The 17114-nt window shown below is 41.7% G+C and overlaps 1 protein-coding gene across 3 annotated transcripts in view; it reads right to left on the bottom strand.

Moving 5' to 3' along the window:
• The window catches only part of CNNM2 (cyclin and CBS domain divalent metal cation transport mediator 2), a 123935-nt gene extending 107623 nt beyond the window's left edge, over positions 1–16312 (bottom strand). For 2 of the 3 annotated variants that reach the window (XM_083441528.1, XM_083441529.1), the window contains exon 1: positions 14187–15834. In XM_083441528.1, coding sequence (XP_083297654.1) covers positions 14187–15819 — 1633 coding nt within the window. In that variant the 5' untranslated portion in view covers positions 15820–15834. Of the gene's footprint in view, positions 1–14186 lie in introns of all 3 variants that reach the window. The other variant, XM_083441530.1, reaches the window with a different exon arrangement.
• Between the last annotated feature and the right edge of the window lie 802 nt (positions 16313–17114).

Below are 17114 nucleotides of genomic sequence, written 5' to 3'. Positions count from 1 at the left end.
TTTATGTTTCTACATTACTAAGATAAAACCTTATAGACATAAAAAGCTATAGAGGGCATGCGGGCAGGAACCTTTTGGTTTATCATTACTGGTCATTTTAAAGTTACATACAGTATTTAGAAAAACCACAATATTCTAGAAAAATAAAGTTGCTTGCCAGCATTTTTACACGCTCAAAACACTATCAAACTAAAAAAACACTATCAAAAAAAGAAAAGAAAAAAGGGGGTAGGGGAAGAATTTAAAAAAGAAAAAGAAAAAAGAATTTAAATAAGAATTAAATAAGAATTTTTAAAGAAGAATTCATATAATTACATACAGCCTTTCATGTTGTGTATGTTGTTCAGCATTTTTACATGGCTGAAAAGTGAACAGCTGCCATAGTGGAGCTTAACCTCGGCACTGCCTCTTACATAAACACATCACACATAGTTCAAGGAAGAAAGCAATCTAAGCTATTGAAGTTAGATATGCAGCATGTAATTAGCTGGTTGGCATTCAGCCAGCATGGAATGAACTACAAGTATCACCTCTATTGTACAGTAAACTGCCCTGTGATCCGTGGATGATGGGTGGTATAGAAATTTAATAAATATAATATATATGAAATATTCAATTAGATCCACCAACTGAAAGAACAGAGAAATTTTACTCTTCTGGGGAGTCATGCTTTATTTATTTAAGGGACATCCTTATACATACATTTCCATGAAGTGCTGCATTTGATTTATTTGCATGTATCACCCAATCCTGGACACTTAAGAACCACCACTTCTCAAGTGGTTTTCTTTTATCTCTCTTTATTAAAAAAAACACTTCAAATTTCACTTTTTCTCCTTTTTGTGACAAGTCTGCTATCAAGTTTTATCTTTATTACTCCATCACTGATTTAAAGATGCATAGATTTAATGTTACACCACTTCTATAAGGTACAATCAACATGAACTACGTTTTAATAGGTTTGACTATCTACCATACCTATTCTACTCTGTACACATTCATTTGTTTCAAATACATTGGGCTTTCAGAAAATTGAGCATGCTGGGAGCAATTTTCCTTCCTTCCATCTACCCACCCTTAAACAATTCCTCCATCCATACATAAGAATTCCTACACAACCATATGTTATGCATTCCATTATGGAACTTGCAAGATTAACCTTTTGGATAGTCAGTGTCAAACGGCATGCCTATGACCACACATATAGTCTTTTAACATCATTACCACATTCCACCTGTTCTATACTCTGGAAAGCATAGTGCTAGATAACATGAGGCTGTATACTGGCATCAAATGGCCATGATACAATCAGATACCTTGTAGAAATGGCAGGTCCAAGGGGTATGAACAAAGGTGGCATTATTGTACTTTGCAATGTGCAGGTAACCTGAGGCAAACATTTCTGTCGTGACTTCAAAGATCTGCTAGTACTCATCAACTGCTACTCTGTTCATTGTTTGCCCTTAACAGCCGAAGTGGCCTGATACTAACAGTTACCACAAAACAGGCATTCTGTGATGTCACTAGGTTGCCATGTTGGTGCCATGCCACAAAGAACAAAAGGGCAAAAAGATGTATGTAATGGATACACTATTATCTTTTAAATAGGTAACAGGTGTTCATATGTAGCTATAGGGGGTTATGAGCACTTCTCATCACTATAGCAAGGAAACAAAAAATAGAATCGCAGTATCCAATAACAAGTGAAGTGTCAGTAGTTTTGTGGTTTACAACTACAAGGTATCTATTCCTCTGCAACAAAAATGAACGCTATAAAATCTACAAAGGATTGCCACCTTCGTAGTATGAAATATGGTAGAAAAAGCTATGAATACAATTACATCTTTATCCCACTTTTGTCCCATTTTTATCCCACTTTCTGCCAATAACTAAGCAAAGTACACATGGTCTACCACCACACTATCCTTACATTATCCTGAGAGACAGTATAAGTCCAAGGTCACCAAGGAGCTTCAGGACTGTTTAAAGCAGGCAACCCCAACCTGTGGTCCTCCGGATGTTTTGGCCTACAAATCCCATGATCCCTAGCTAACAGGACCAGTGGTCAGGGATGATGGGAATTGTAGTCCAAAACTTCTGGAGGGCCAAAGGTTGGGGTTGCCTGGTTTAGAGGTTCCTACCAGTTTTCCTAGACCCTAGCATAACAGTTACTTTAACCACTACCCTATTGGCTCACCTTGAGATGCAATTCAGGGTGCACACAACACAAATTGTGTTAAATCAATGTTAAAAACATACCTGTTCACTCAAGCATTTTCTGGTGCTTAATGTTATTATTTAAATTAGGTTATCACTTGTATTTTATTAATATTACTGTGCTTTTATTGTTTTATCATTTTAACACTGCTTTAAGACAGATTGTAATACACAATTTGGTTAATCTGAAAGACTGAGTTTAGACATTCAACCAAACCAAAATTAGGCTAAACAAACAACTATCTAATCTCAGTATTCACGATCATTCATTATTTTTTAGGCAAACTTATTTCAGCAAAACAATTTTCCCTCTCTCAGGTTATGGCCTTTTCATTCCTTTTTTCTTTCGATTTACCTACAAATAGTCAACAACTCAGCTAAACAAACTGCCCCATACACTAAGTAGGTTACCTATAATTCCCATACAGAACAAGATATTTATTCTTGTATTCATATTGTAGAGCATTTAACTTACCATTTTATCTCAGAGCTGAAGTGTTCCCTGTCAAAGTTAAAGGAAAAATTGCAATTCACAGCAACATTCCACACCCCTTAAACAGCATCAAAATAATAAAACACACACCACCAAATGCACCTGAGCTGGTCAGATGACCTTGACAGTAGCTAGGCTGCTGTGGCCAGCTGATCTGAGGCCATTAGCCATGTGCTGGTATCTGCAGCTCATTAGTGTTTAGCATTTACGCTACTGTTTGTAGCTGGCAGGCTGCAGTTTGGGACCTTGTCAAATCACTGTGTGTGTGCCAGGTCATGCTCACTAGACATGGCATGGTTCACAGCACTGCAGTCCTCCAGTGTCAAGGGCTAGTTTTATGAGCTCAATTAGTGGAACTGGGAGAGACTCAAAATTAAAAGTTTAATCAGCAGGTTGTAGACCAAGAATTGCAACACTGCTTTGGAAGTGCCTATCAAAGCACTATATTTTTTTTAAGCTTATATATTAATGGACCAAACATTCCAGGGTCTCAATTTCAGCTTAAATTAGACAATGCTATGAATCAATCTATTTTGTTCTGGTTGCTAAAAATGCATTTAAATACCAATTGTTTTGAATGCATCCTTATGTCTATACCTTTCTACCAAAGATTCAACTTGCATTCCTGTAAGTCAGCTTCCAAGAGTGACCTCCAGGTGCTTTGGACTACAACACCTATCATCCCTGACCAGTGAGCACTGATCCACTAGCATGATCCCTACTAGTGTGTATATTTCATTGATAATTATTTGCTGATGAAGACTTTATTCCGAAACAGTTGAACTATTCCGGATACACTGTCCTTTCGAGACTTCGGAGAGGCATCTTCCTTTGAGACTTTTGTGAAACGTCTTCCTTTGAGAGATAGCTTGGCATTCCTCACTATTCATTGATTTGTTTGATTCTTTGTTGGACTTTGATACATATTAACAACTTGTAGTTACTCATATATTTTGTGAGATGTTTTGTATGATATATACATCATTTTGAAGTGGCTTATTCGTTTCTTTTGAATGACATCATAACCAATTATATATTCACTAACAGTTATTAGCCAGCGTGTTGCATTTGCATTTTTTGTAGATTGTTACATTTTGCAACACAGGGGTTTGTGTTTGTAGTGTTATTCCCAGCAGGCCATTTTCAATGAGGAACATTGCCAGGATACTACTTGTTCCAGTTCCACCACTGCCTTGAAGCAGAGGCTAAGTTAAAAAGAAGCAGTTAAAAAGAAGACTGCTTGCAACATTCTCCCATGTCATATCTATCATGGTAAGCCCCATTCAAAAGTATAAGAATTCCTCCTTTTCCCAAAACTCTCTAAAATTGTAACCACACTATAATTTGAGACCAATGGCCTCACAAAATGAGTGAGCACTTTTTTGGCCCAATTTCACCTATGCTCCTTCAAAGTTCCAAGTTACAAATGATGCTATGCCATATGGAAATCCAACCTCTGAAGGGAGAAAGGGGGGAAAGCAGCAAAGACTCTGATGGGAAGATGTCATTTAAATGTGTTTTCCAGCCTCTATTTTCCCGTGATGTGTATTCCATCAGAAGTTAACAGTGAGGTGGTGGTGGTGGTTTTAACGAGTGAGTGTTGATAATAATTTAAGATGTTATTTGTGTTAAGTTTTGCTTCCATTTTGCACAGATACTTTAAATGTATTATCTGAATCCCAATTACAAGTAGGCTATTCAAATTATTTATTTTCATTCTTCTGATGGAAACAAAGGGAGGATGTTTAATTTTTGCCCTCCAGCACTCACCCCATGCCACCAAGTGCTATTTAAGAGCAACCCACATCCCCATTCTATGAACTGTGGAAACCAGCAGACATTAAGGGTGGTTGCACAAAGAGAAAGACTGGAGACAAAGTACAGTGGTACCTCTGTTTGCAAACGGGATCCGTTCCAGAGGCCCGTTCACAACATGAAAAGAGCGCAACCCGCAGCGGCACACGCACGGGTTTCTGCACACGCACAGGTTGCGATTCGCCGCTTCTGCGCATACGTGTGACGTCATTTTGCACTTCTGTGCATGCGCAAGCGGCGAAACCCGGAAGTAACCCTTTCCGGTACTTCTGGGTCACCACGGGATGTAACCTGAAAGAATGTAACATGAAGCGGATGTAACATGAGGTATGACTGTATCAGAAAGCATTTACTGCATTGCTACAGCCAAGAGAGAACATAGAATTACACCTGCCTTGGCAGAAACTACACAGCAGCTTAGATTAGAATAATAATTTCCAAGTCTCTAGACCATGTGCTTTTCCCAATAAAACAAAGTTATATACCTGCTTCTCAATCTCAACACAGAGGAACCGCTTATTAATGTTAAAATACTTCAGTTTCAATAAATTCTTTTACAGAGCTCTCAAATCTTCAGAAGATGTTTATTAATATTCTTCTCTATAGGTCTGGTAAACTATCAAATTATATCATGAGACTAAATGCTGTTGGGGAAGTGAGGGAGAGGAAATTGCTTATATGGCAGAAACTGGACATTTCTCATTTATTAGACTACAAGGCAAAATAAGACAAAATATTACTTGTTATGGCTAGGCCTGACAGGGCTAAAGTGAAAAGTAATTAATTTAATGGCATCCTTGACATAATTTCTCTGTCATCTTTTGAAAGAGTCACTGCACTAGGAGCATAGCATCTGTTTAAGGCTCCCGATTGTTTGTAGAAATATAGCTGCCTATGCACAAACCAAAACAAAGGAGAATAAATTCAAGGCAAAGCATAAACTACAAGGGCAAGGACACAAGTAGAAATTGTATGAACATATATTACTCAAATCTTAAGAAGAAATAAATGTAGGCATTTTAAAACTGAAATGGACTAAAATTATCTATCCATATGAGTAACAGGCCAACAAACTTGTGATAAACAATATATATCAAAACCACAGAGGTCTTCCTCAGTGGTTTAAAGAAGTACCAAATAATTAGTCACATGAATCTGGTCTCGTAGCCAATATGCCCAAGTGATGTGGTCAAATTACCTATGAAAAATGAAATACACAGTAATACAAAGTAAAATATTCATTACGTATAACAAGTTGTTGTAAAAACAAATTGCTGTCAATATTTTTACAGCAACTTGATTGTTATGAGTAGTGAGCAGTAAGTCTCTTTTGATGATATTAATGTTTATGGTTATGTTTACAATATTTTACTGATTATGTAAAATATGATTATTTATATGATTGTTTTACAAATTCCTCAACCCTCTAGAGCTGTTTTAGAAGGGACACAGAGAAAATAGAGAGTAAGTTATGTTGCACAGCTAAAAGTTTTGGCAGTAGTGTAACTATTTAGTTGAATACCACTCCAGCACTGTAGATGCCTGCCTGATGTTCCCTGGGAACACTTTCCAAAGGAGCAGATGCCACCACACTAAAGGCCCTGGCTTTGGTATACATAAGACAAACCTCAGAAGCAAACAGCACCACCAAGAGTGCCTCTCATAAGGACCAAAGCAACTGGCAGGGGTATACAAGGCAAGGCATTCCCAGAGCTGTCCCAAGCTGTTCAGGGCTTTATATGTCAATAGCAAGTGGCCCAGTAGGATACTGACAGCATCTATCATATCTGAAGCCAGAAGAACTTAGTAGATTGCAAAGACCATTGAGAAAAATATCTATCAACTTAGCAGATTGCAAAGACACAACAGCTACAAATCATAAACTAGAGTAGAGTATATTTTGTAGCCATTTTATATGTTTGTAGCCATTTTTTTTTTTAATGACCATATCAACCAAACAGCATGGACATTTATATTCTGTGTCATAGAGAAATACTACTGTGCACAGCTACTCTGTCTTTGCTTGTGAAAAGTTTGAAATATTTTGCCCAAAATGCAATATGTACATCTAAGTCTGTCTTCATGCAAGTGATCTTATTTAGTGTATTTGCATAGCTAGAGAGAGAACTGAACTAATTAATTTTGTTTCATAATTACCTCCCTGGTCACTAAGGAAGCAATCCTATGGCCCATTAGAAGGCATCCCAGGAACAACAGAATGCTGTGGTTCTTCCCCTTTGCTGGAAAAGTGAAAAGTTCACTCTCAGGGGGCTCCTCTTGTAGCTGCAGAATCTTCACAGCTTGCTTTCTTTTGCCATTGGTGCTTCAACAGTTGTCCCGTTGTTACTCCATTCTTATCAGCTTCACATTTGGCAGCACATATGACATCAAGTGTGGGACAAGTGGACATGGCTTTGGGAGAAAATGGTCTCACGGGCCAAACTGGAAGCCATGTCAGGCCGAATTAAACCAATAGCCTGGAAGCTCCTCACAATAACTGTAAAGGGTTAAATGAGGCATACCAAAGGCATGTTAGGCCCAAAGTCCACTCTCAAAGCTCCCCAAGAATGGAGAAAAACTGGCATACTATTGCTTCTTTCCACTGGGGTCAATGAGAAAGAATCTTTTTTTTTAAGCCAAAGGAGTCAGCAGGGGTTTGGAATTGGTGGCTCCCGCAACTACAACACTTTCTCCAGAACCAGAATAATTGCTCTGCTATTTTGAAGTATAAAAGGTAAGCACACAGCATAATAAAAGGTTTTAGATCATGCTAATGGGCAAGCCTCTATTTACAAAGCAAAATGCTAACTGGCTGTTGAAACAATTGGTATGCTTTCTTGTCCATGAAACAGATAAATTACAAAATGGAAAACTTGGTTTGATTAAGATGAATGCACCTCACCATGCAGAAACCACAACACAAAGACAGAGAATAAATTAAATGTGTAAACAAGAACACAGTTTGCAATAACTAACACACACCAAAATAAGAAACAGATGAATTTAAATAGTTTCCATAGCTGAACTCCAAGATTAACAGAGGCACAGGAGGATCAAGAAACTCACTTCTCCTACAACATGAAAAAACTGAGAAACAGGGAACCCATCCAATAACAGTTACATCCAATGAAAGCACATTTTCTGAGCAACCAACAGGTACCATTTCTTCAAAGGCCAACACCTTAGACAAAACACAGACATGGGAATGTCAGTAATCTACACTAACTAACAATCTCTGCCATCACACAACTTTATAAACATTTAAGTCTTGAAACTACTCTGACCAGATCTGAGCAGAGCCCAAAGGAAAAGAAACTTTAGTGCACTCAAATGATCACGACAGCAGAATGATGCAGGCGCATTTTCTGTGAAACAGGTTATTAATTCAAACTCAGCAATCTTGTAGTGGAATACAGTAGCAAACAGAAAGATTTTAAAAAGAACACGAAGCAAAACTCAACTTCTCCAGGTCTACTATTGTAGCAGATAAGGAATAACTCACAGAAACTCCTGAACTGTAGGGCTGTAAAGGGCACTGGGAAAGCTGCTGTACAATGAACCGTCTGTGCTAAGTGTGCCAGCTTTACAATATTAGTGTCACAACACAAGGCATTTCAAGCTGAATTCTTGCAGTAAGCTAGAAATAGAAGGCTTTGGATTTAGGATCACACATGCTGAGAACAGCCAGTGAAGAAAAACGACAAGAAGGAATGCCAGCGGTTTTAGCCAAGGCTCAAGCAAACAGGATCATTAAAAACACACTTGTCAATTGGAAGAGAGGCAAGCAAAGAACTGCCCACAAGTTTCTTTCCAAACCAAAGCTTTTATGCACTCCATGCTGTCGACCTTAAGCCAAGTCACTCAGCTTTTTGCAAATGAACATACCTTGCCTCTTTCTAGAGATAAAACTAAGTTATTTACACAGAACTTAGTCCTATGGCTGCATTATGTATGGTGTTACAGGGTGCTGATAACCTAATAACCCATGTCCACAGTTCTTCCTCTAGAAGTCACAACAAAAAAGAAGTTCAAACCAAGGCAATAGTCTTTATTCTATCCGTTCTGAAGGATCATTTTCTGCACCTCTGCCAGAGCATCACATAGAATTAGAGAGGAGAAACAAAACCCAACAGAGAAAAGTTTTGGAAGACGCATTGAAGGCAGTTGGACTAGGTGATCCTTGGGGTCCCTTCCAACTCTACAATTCTATGATTCTATGTTTCCTATCTCTGTTAAGGGTTCAAAGCCAGGAAGAGGGCAAGAAAGGCTTTCAATGGGCAATGCATGGAGCTTCTTGGTAGTGGATAGACTAAATGGACAGGATGTGCAATGCAGGGCTTTTGTGACATTTTAGCTCCTACCATGAAAATACATTAAGTTACAGTCAAATTATTAGAGTTAAAGCAACACCACAGCCTCAGGCTGTAAAGTACAAAGACAGTAATTCATCTTTCCAAACTAGTCAGGGTCACATACTCAGCAACTCTAAATGTCAATCAGTTTTTAATGCACTTTAAATGGCTCTTATTATTAATCCTTGAAGCACTGAATGTTAAACTTGCAGTCTGATTAAACTTTCCAGTCTGATCAAAATCAAAATGTGCCCTTTCATCATTTCCAAAATCTACCCTGTAGGGCCAGCCCAACACTCTGTATTCCTCAGATAATTTGAAGTGGGGGAAAGTATAGACATCAGCATATTTCTACTGTTTGGGGGGGGGGGAATCATGATACCTTATTAGCATGTTGGGATAAAATAGTAAAGGGAATTTACTATTTTACAAAGATATTATATATCAGAGAACTATTGCTCAACCAACTAGCTCAAAGCTAATAAGGCATCACTAATGAAGAAGTACAGTTGCTATAATACAAATACAATAGCAAAAATGAGGTATGTTAATACACAAGTCCAAGTACATTTTGGTGCAAGAACCAGGAACATCTATGGTTCCCATAAAAGGTTTGGAAGTTATGTGGAAACAATATGACTTAAATCATATCCTAAACAATTTTGGCATGGGCTCCCTCCATACAATACCACACTACTAACCTACCAGATTCAAGAAGGCTTTGTTTTACAATGGAATAAGGCCCTTACTACAGCTTTTCAGAGTAGTTCTCTCTCACACACACACCAGATCAGATCAAGGCAGGTTCCCATCTCCAATCGAAACAAATGTGTACAAATCATTATTTAGACAGGCTTGCAGATTACTACAAAGAAACCTTTAATATAGTACCAGCATTTTCATAGCAACATACAGTCGTACCTTGGTTTTCGAACAGCTTAGTTCTTGAACGTTTTGGCTCCCGAACGCCGCAAAGTGACTGTTCCAGTTTGCGAACTATTTTTGGAAGCCAAACGTCCAACGGGGCTTCCGTAGCTTCCGATTGGCTACAGTAGCTTCCTGCAGCCAATCAGAAGCTGTACTTTGGTTTCCAAACGTTTTGGAAGTCAAACGGACTTCCAGAATGGATTCCGTTTGACTTCCAAGGTTTGACCATATTTCACTTCTACACTACCACTAAAAGCAAGCCTATACATTTTTACTCAGAAATCAGTCATGCAGTGTTCAACATGGCTTACATTCTTATAACCCTGTGATTTTATGCATGGCTAGTTGGGAATAAGCTATTGAGTTCATAAAATCATAGAATTGTAGAGTTGGAAGGTACCCCAAGGGTTACCTAGTCCAATCCCCTGCAATGAAGGTATCTCAACAAGTGGTTCCCCCATCCAGTCTGAAACCATATCAGACCTTGTTTAGCTTTGCAAATGTGCTAACAGTTTTATTGCTGCTGGCCATAGTCTCAGGTAAATTGATATAGGATTGCAGCCTAAAAGCATCTACTACAACAGGGCTGGAAAACAAGCATTTGCTTTAGTTACATTTTAAGTTATTCCATTCTGGGTTTTTCCATCATAGTCCTCTTGTTCTTGTTGCTTTTAGTGACATTGTAGAAATGGAAGCTTTTGCTATAAAAATAGGAAAGCCATAGTAAAAAGAAATAGCGTCAGAATTCATAATTTATCATTCAATCTCCCCAAATGTACTGCTCAGAAGTTATAATTCAGGTGACCATAAAACATCCTTTTCATTTTCACCTTCTTTAGAAAATGGTTACCTAAAATACATAAAGATACAGCAGGCATGTAAATGGTTAAGAGAATATTTAACCATAAAGGTCTCTCATTAATTTGTGTGAATCAAAATATTTCAGAACTTATAGTCAACTCATACATGGGTTACCATTAAATGGAAAAACTAAAGCTTAGAACAAAATGTTAAGTGTGCTGATTAGATAGAATCATAGAATTGTAGAGTTGGAAGGGACTCTGAGGGTCATCTAGCCTGAAATGAAATGAAGACATCTCAACTACATCATACAAGACAGATGGCCATCCAAACTCTGCTTTAAAACCTCCAAGGAAGGAGAGTCCATCACCTGCCTAGGAAGTCTGTTCTACTGCTGAATAGCTCTTACCGTCAGAAAGTTCTTTCAGAATCTCCTTTCTCATAACTCAAATCCATTGATACGGGTCCTAGCCTCTGGAGGAGAAAAGAAGCTTCTCCATCATCCATGCGGCAGCCCCTTAGATATTTGAAGATGGCTACCATATCTTCTCTCAGTCTCCTCTTTACCAGGCTAATGATACAGAGTTCCCTCAACCGTTCCTCATAAGGCTTGGTGCCCTTGATCATCTTTTTTGCTGCTGTTGACTCATGTTCAGATAGTGGTCCACTAAGACCTGTAGATCCTTTTCACATGTACTACTGGCAAGCCAGGTGCCCCCCATATTATATTTGTGCAGCTGGTTCTTCCTGTCTAAGTGTAGAACCTTACATTTGTCCCTTTTGAATTTCATTTTGGTAGTTTGGGCCCAGTTCGCCAATCTGTTAAGGTTATCTAGAATCCCAATTCTGTCTTGAGCAGAATTGCCTACCCCTCCCAGTTTGGTGTCATCTGCAAATTGTATGAGCATCCCCTCAATACCTTCATCCAAGTGGTTTATAAAGATGTTAAACAACAACAGGCCCAGGACAGAACTCTGTAGCACCCCTTGTCACTTTTTTTCCAGGATGATAAGGAACCGTTAGTGAGCACTCTTTGGGTTCCGTCAGTCAACCAGCTACAAAATCACCTAACAGTTATCTTGTCCAGTCCACAAAACCTTACTGAAATCAAGATAAGCTATGTCCACAGCATTCTCCTGATCCAACAAATTTGCAACTCTATAAAAAAATAAGATTTGTCTGCATGACTTGTTTTTGAGAAAACCATGTTGGGTTTTAGTAATCACAGCATCCTTTTCTAAGAGCTCACAGGCTGTTTCAATATCTGTTCTAGGACCTTTCCTGGTATTGATGTCAAGCTCACGGGTCAGTAGTTACCTGGGTCTTCTTTTTTCTCCCTTTTAGAAGATGGGGACAACATTTGCCCACCTCCAGTCCGCAGGGACCTCACTTGTTCTCCAAAAATTCTCAAGAGATTATAGATAGAGGCTCTGAGATTACACCCACAAGTTCCTTTAGTACCTTGGGAGCAGCTCATCTGACCCTGGAGATTTGAATTCATTTAAAATAACCAGGTGTTCCCTTACCACCTCTTTTCCTATCTTGGCTTCAGCTTCCTCCCTTGCATCCTTTATTCTGTTATCACCAGGTTGGGCACTGCTTTACTTTTAGATGGAGACAGAAGCAAAGTAGGTTTTGAGTGGTTCCATCTTCTCTCTGTCACTCAATAGCATTTCTCAATCTTCACACAAGGAACCTTCTACTTGCCTGCTCTTTCTGTTGCATCAAGCATAGAAACCTTTATTATTATTATTAACCTCTCCTGCAAGCCTTGCAAGATAGTGCTCTGTAATTTAACTAGCAAGGTTTACTGTCTACCAATCAGAAACTGAGTGCAAAAGTTCAGTCACAGTGCAGGAATTACCTCGAGAAAAGGTTAACACTAGCAGTAACCTGTTTGCCCAGCTGTATAGCAAATGCAACTCTTAAAGACGGTCCACTGGGCCACAGGTCACTAAATTTGATCTGTGGACTTTTAATCAATAATTTGTTTCTTTAGATTTCTAGACTGCTCCAACTTGAAGACTCAAGGTGCTTAACAAAAAAATGAATGAATGAAACAGAACAATGTGCATCATTTGCTATACCTTCCCAATATATCTGATGCTAAAGACCAGCTCAAACAGGTGGGTCATACAGTTTTTCCAAACGGTGCTCATGCTTGGTTAAGTCTGCAGTGAGGAGTTCCACAACTGATGGGTAATCATCAAAGATAAGCCTTTGTGCCCTTGCTTATTGAACTTGAGAAACAGATAATTAGAGTAAGAGAGTTTTCTAAGTGTTTTTTCTAATCTTCGTAAGACTAAAGGAGATATATTGCAGAATTCAGAAATCATAGAACTCATATGGTCCAAGCTGCCCATTAAGTGTTCATTATTAGAGTCAGCACTTACCATGCATGTACCAGTAGTAGGAAACACAGAGTGACTGTAAATACCAATAATATTTTATAGTGTAGCCTTCACTGAGGGACCACTTCCCGTTACGGGAGAATTAGCATACAAAAGACACTTCTGTGCAAGACCTAATGGAAAACCTACACATTGATCATAATGTGACCTTATTGTACACGTTTTTACTCCAAATTCGGAGGGTGTGAAAGTGGGAGATCACAACCAATTGCAGCTTCTCAGTATGTGTATAAGGAGTGAAAAACACCAATCTAGACCACATGTTATAATCTTCATCCAGCCTTTATATTGATTCCCACACAAATGTCTTCCAGGTAAGAATCTTGCAACATATGACAACTTTAGTTCAGAATTAATTCTTAACTATCTATAAATAATACTTCGCTTAGCTTTAAACACAGAACTCAGTTTTAGAGTTATTCAAAGGCTCACTTTGCACGTAATACTAAGCCAACCATGGCTAAGCATGAATGTGCAACCATGCAGCTACTCACCAAAAAAATCACAGCTGCTTCATTCCTCCCCAGATTCTCCTGCTGCCACAGTACCCAGAGCAAATATGAACTCGTCATAGGTCTCTCTCAGACAAACCATGAATGGTAAGCCAAGAACACTGCTACAAATCTTGTGATCCATCATCTTGTGCTTACATATTTGTACATGCTCTTGTACACAAACACGTGACTTTGGCCCATAAAACTACCGTACTTTTGTGTCATGAGAAAGACTTTTTTCAGAAAAGTGAGATGTACATATAAAAAAACGAAGTGTGGACACATAAAATATACCGTATGTAACAAGGTAAATAAGAACGATGCATAGAGGAGGGAGCAAGGATTCCATATCATATGCTTATACGCATTGTCTGCTGAAAAAATGTTAAATAACCTCTTTAGTAATATAATAATACTCAACAAAGTGTGCAGACTCAAAAACGAATAGGGCAGTAGACGAAACCCTATTACCAGGGGGAAGTGAGGGCGAAAGAAACTGTTTGCTACTCTACAACTGCACCATGCAAGCATCAAATTTGTTTTGAGTAATATTCAGCATCCCAAGAATCTCTGTTCTCATTTCTTTTAAAAATAAAAAATAAACAAAATTCCAGCCCTTAAAGCTCCTTTTTGCATTCATCTTCCCCACTCCCATCACCAACCACCACCATCCCACCTTTTTTGAATTCCTCAAGCATGGCGTCAAGCTTGGTGTCATTGAAGACAAAGTGCAGCGGGTGGTTATAGAAACGGGTTATGGTCTTGAGCGGAGTGCAGTCATCAGGATCCACAAAGGCCAAGTCCTTGACAAAAAGGAGGTCCACAATGTTGGAGCGTTCCCCTTCGAATACAGGAATACGGGTATAACCACTTTCCATGATTTCAGACATAGTGTTGAAATCAAGCACAGCCTCAGCAGTAATCATGAAGCAGTCCCGCAGTGGAGTCATTACATCCTCCACTGTCTTTGTGCGCAGTTCCAGCGCCCCTTGAATTATATTCAGCTCCTCCTTAACTAGGTCATTGTAGGGGTCAGTAACCCTCAACATTTCAAGTAGTTTCTCACGGTTGTAGACAGTACCTATCTCCTGCCCTAAGACACAGTCTAGAAGCTTGCTGACTGGGTAAGAGGCCGGGAAGGTCATCATCATGAAAAACTTGGTGAGGAAGATGGTGTTGGCGCCTACGGCAAGGCCGTGCCGGGAACAAATAGCTTGCGGCACAATCTCACCGAAGATGACGATACCGATGGTGGAGGCCACCACGGCCACCAGTCCAGAACCAGCAATATCATCGAGCAGGATGGTCAGAGTGGTGTTGACCAATACATTGCCCAACAGCAGGGAGCAGAGCAAGTAATTCCCCTGGCGGCGCACGGGCTCAATACGCTTAGCGTAATTCTTCTCTTTTTCTGTCCCACAGTTCTGCACAATGCGCAACTCCATAGGGTCAAGGGCCATAAGTCCCAGGTTGAGTCCACTGAACATGCCAGAGAGGCACAGTAAGAGGGAGATGAAGATCACCTGAAGCCAGAAGGGCAACAAGAATTTCTTCTCCTCTCCCACGATCATCCTGGTATCCTCACCATCATGGTAGATCCAGGTGGTCTCGGTCCACGGGCCCCCATCGGGGCCAATGATGCTCCCTCCCCCACCGCTGCCCCCGGCTGAGCTCCCTGGGCCCCCCAGGATAGCCGGGGAGGACACAGAGGTGCACAGGTAATAGCACTTGCTCTTCTCCGTTTTTCGCAACGGCTTGATATCGATCTCGATGACCCCCGACGTGCGGCGGTTGAGGGTGATGTGCGGCCGGATGATGATGTCCGAGGTGCGGATGCCGCAGCGTTGCGGGGCCGGGGAGGAAGAGCCCACGGGGGCCGGGCCGTCCTCTTGCTCCGCCGGCGGCCGCCTGCCATCGCCATCCCTCCACCGGACATGCTCGGTGAAGGCGATGCGGGACCAGGTCTCGTTGTTGATGTTCTGCCCGTAGACCCGCAGCTTGACCCGGCTCCTCTCGCTCACTCGCAGCACGCCCTTCTCCATGAACGACACGTCGTTCGTGTCCTCCAGCCGCAGCCCGATGATCACCGTCTCCTCAGAGTCGGAGGCGCCGGGCAGTAAGGAGGCTGCGGCGGCGGCTGAGGCGGAGGCGGCGCGCGGCGGCTGCTCTCCCAGGCAGCGGCTGAGGAGGATGCCCAGCAGCAGCGGCAGCAGCAGCGGCGACCGCAGCGCGACCCGCGTCTCCCTCTCGCCGCCTCCCCCCGGCCCGGCCAGGAGCCAGGCGGCAGCCGCGGGCAGCGGCGCGGCCATATTCCCACGGCCGGAGTAGTACTACCACGGCCACAGAAAGGGGGGCAGCTCCATCGCGACGACGCTCAACGGCCACGGCCAGCTGCGAATCCCTCGAGGGATGCCAAGCGACTGCCGGGCCTCGGCCAGGAGCTACTCCAACCCCTACCCCTGAGGGGGACGGGGGGAGGGGGGCGCGGAGCCCGCGCGTGCGCGTCAGCCAATCAGGTGAGTACAAGCGGGGCGACGAGCTGGAGTAGGGAGGGGAAGGAAAAACAACCGTCCAATCGGAGAGCGCGCATGCGATAGCGGGGGGGGGGGGGGGAGGCGAAAGCCAGCGAGCCGGCCGGCGGCCGCCTGCCTGCGCACACGAGCCACAGTGGGAGGAGGAGAGCTTCGCTCGGCTTACGGGACAGGGAAGGAGGCCTGAGGCGCGTGTTGCAGGGAATGAACAAGGCGAGCGAGACTCCGGTTGCGCGCTCCGTCCGCATCCAGTAACTCTTATTACGGCCGCGAAAGGGGGGCGGGTTCGTTCGCGGCGCGCCTCGCCCACTTTCCCCAAATTAAAGAAGCGCATGACTGCTGTGTGTATGTGTGTGAGCGCAAGCCGGGCTGAACGACGAGCCAATGGGAAGGGAGGAGAGCGGCGATTGGTGGGAAGGGTGGCCAATAGAGGCGAGAGCTTCGTGCCGGCTCCTCTTGAGATGTTAAGCGCGAAACTGCTCGTGCGTGAAGGATGCGCTCCTTCCCTCAGGTCCGCTCTCCTCGACCTCACTGTCACAGAGGCACGTTTCTCCTATCGGCATTTTCTTTTGTTGTGCACATTTACCGCCTTTGACGGTTTTTCCTCTTTTTTAAGGCTGTTGTTCTTGTCAGGCTATTAAAATTCGTAAAAATTTAACATTCATAGGTTGCAGAGACAATGGGTCTGTGAAACCCTGCTCTCCCAATTGTCCGTGTAATAAATGTCTTCATCATCACTGCATTTATATCCCACCTTTTTCTCCAAGGAGCTCAAGGTGGCTTGCATCATGGTTCTCCCCCTCCTCATTTAATCCCCCACAAGACCCCTGTGAGGTAGGCTAGGGCTGAGAGTGACTAGCTCAATATGCACAACAGTAATGCTGATATTAAAGTCTTAAAAGCAAAACATTTCGGATCCCTAAACATTTTGCTTTAGAGTTTCATCTCTCTGTTTTGTTAGTCGCTGCAATAAATATATTGCTTCAGCGATTAATTGCATCCTTCTGAGATCCATACTGTTGTTTGATACCTTGGCTTAAAAATAGGTACATTTAGCTTGCAAGCCATCTTCT

The sequence above is a fragment of the Podarcis tiliguerta genome, assembly GCF_965153285.1.
Source record: "Podarcis tiliguerta genome assembly, chromosome: 5".
Taxonomy (NCBI): domain Eukaryota; kingdom Metazoa; phylum Chordata; class Lepidosauria; order Squamata; family Lacertidae; genus Podarcis; species Podarcis tiliguerta.
The sequence above is the reverse complement of the archived record's forward strand: the minus strand, read 5'-3'. Positions and strand labels throughout refer to the sequence as shown.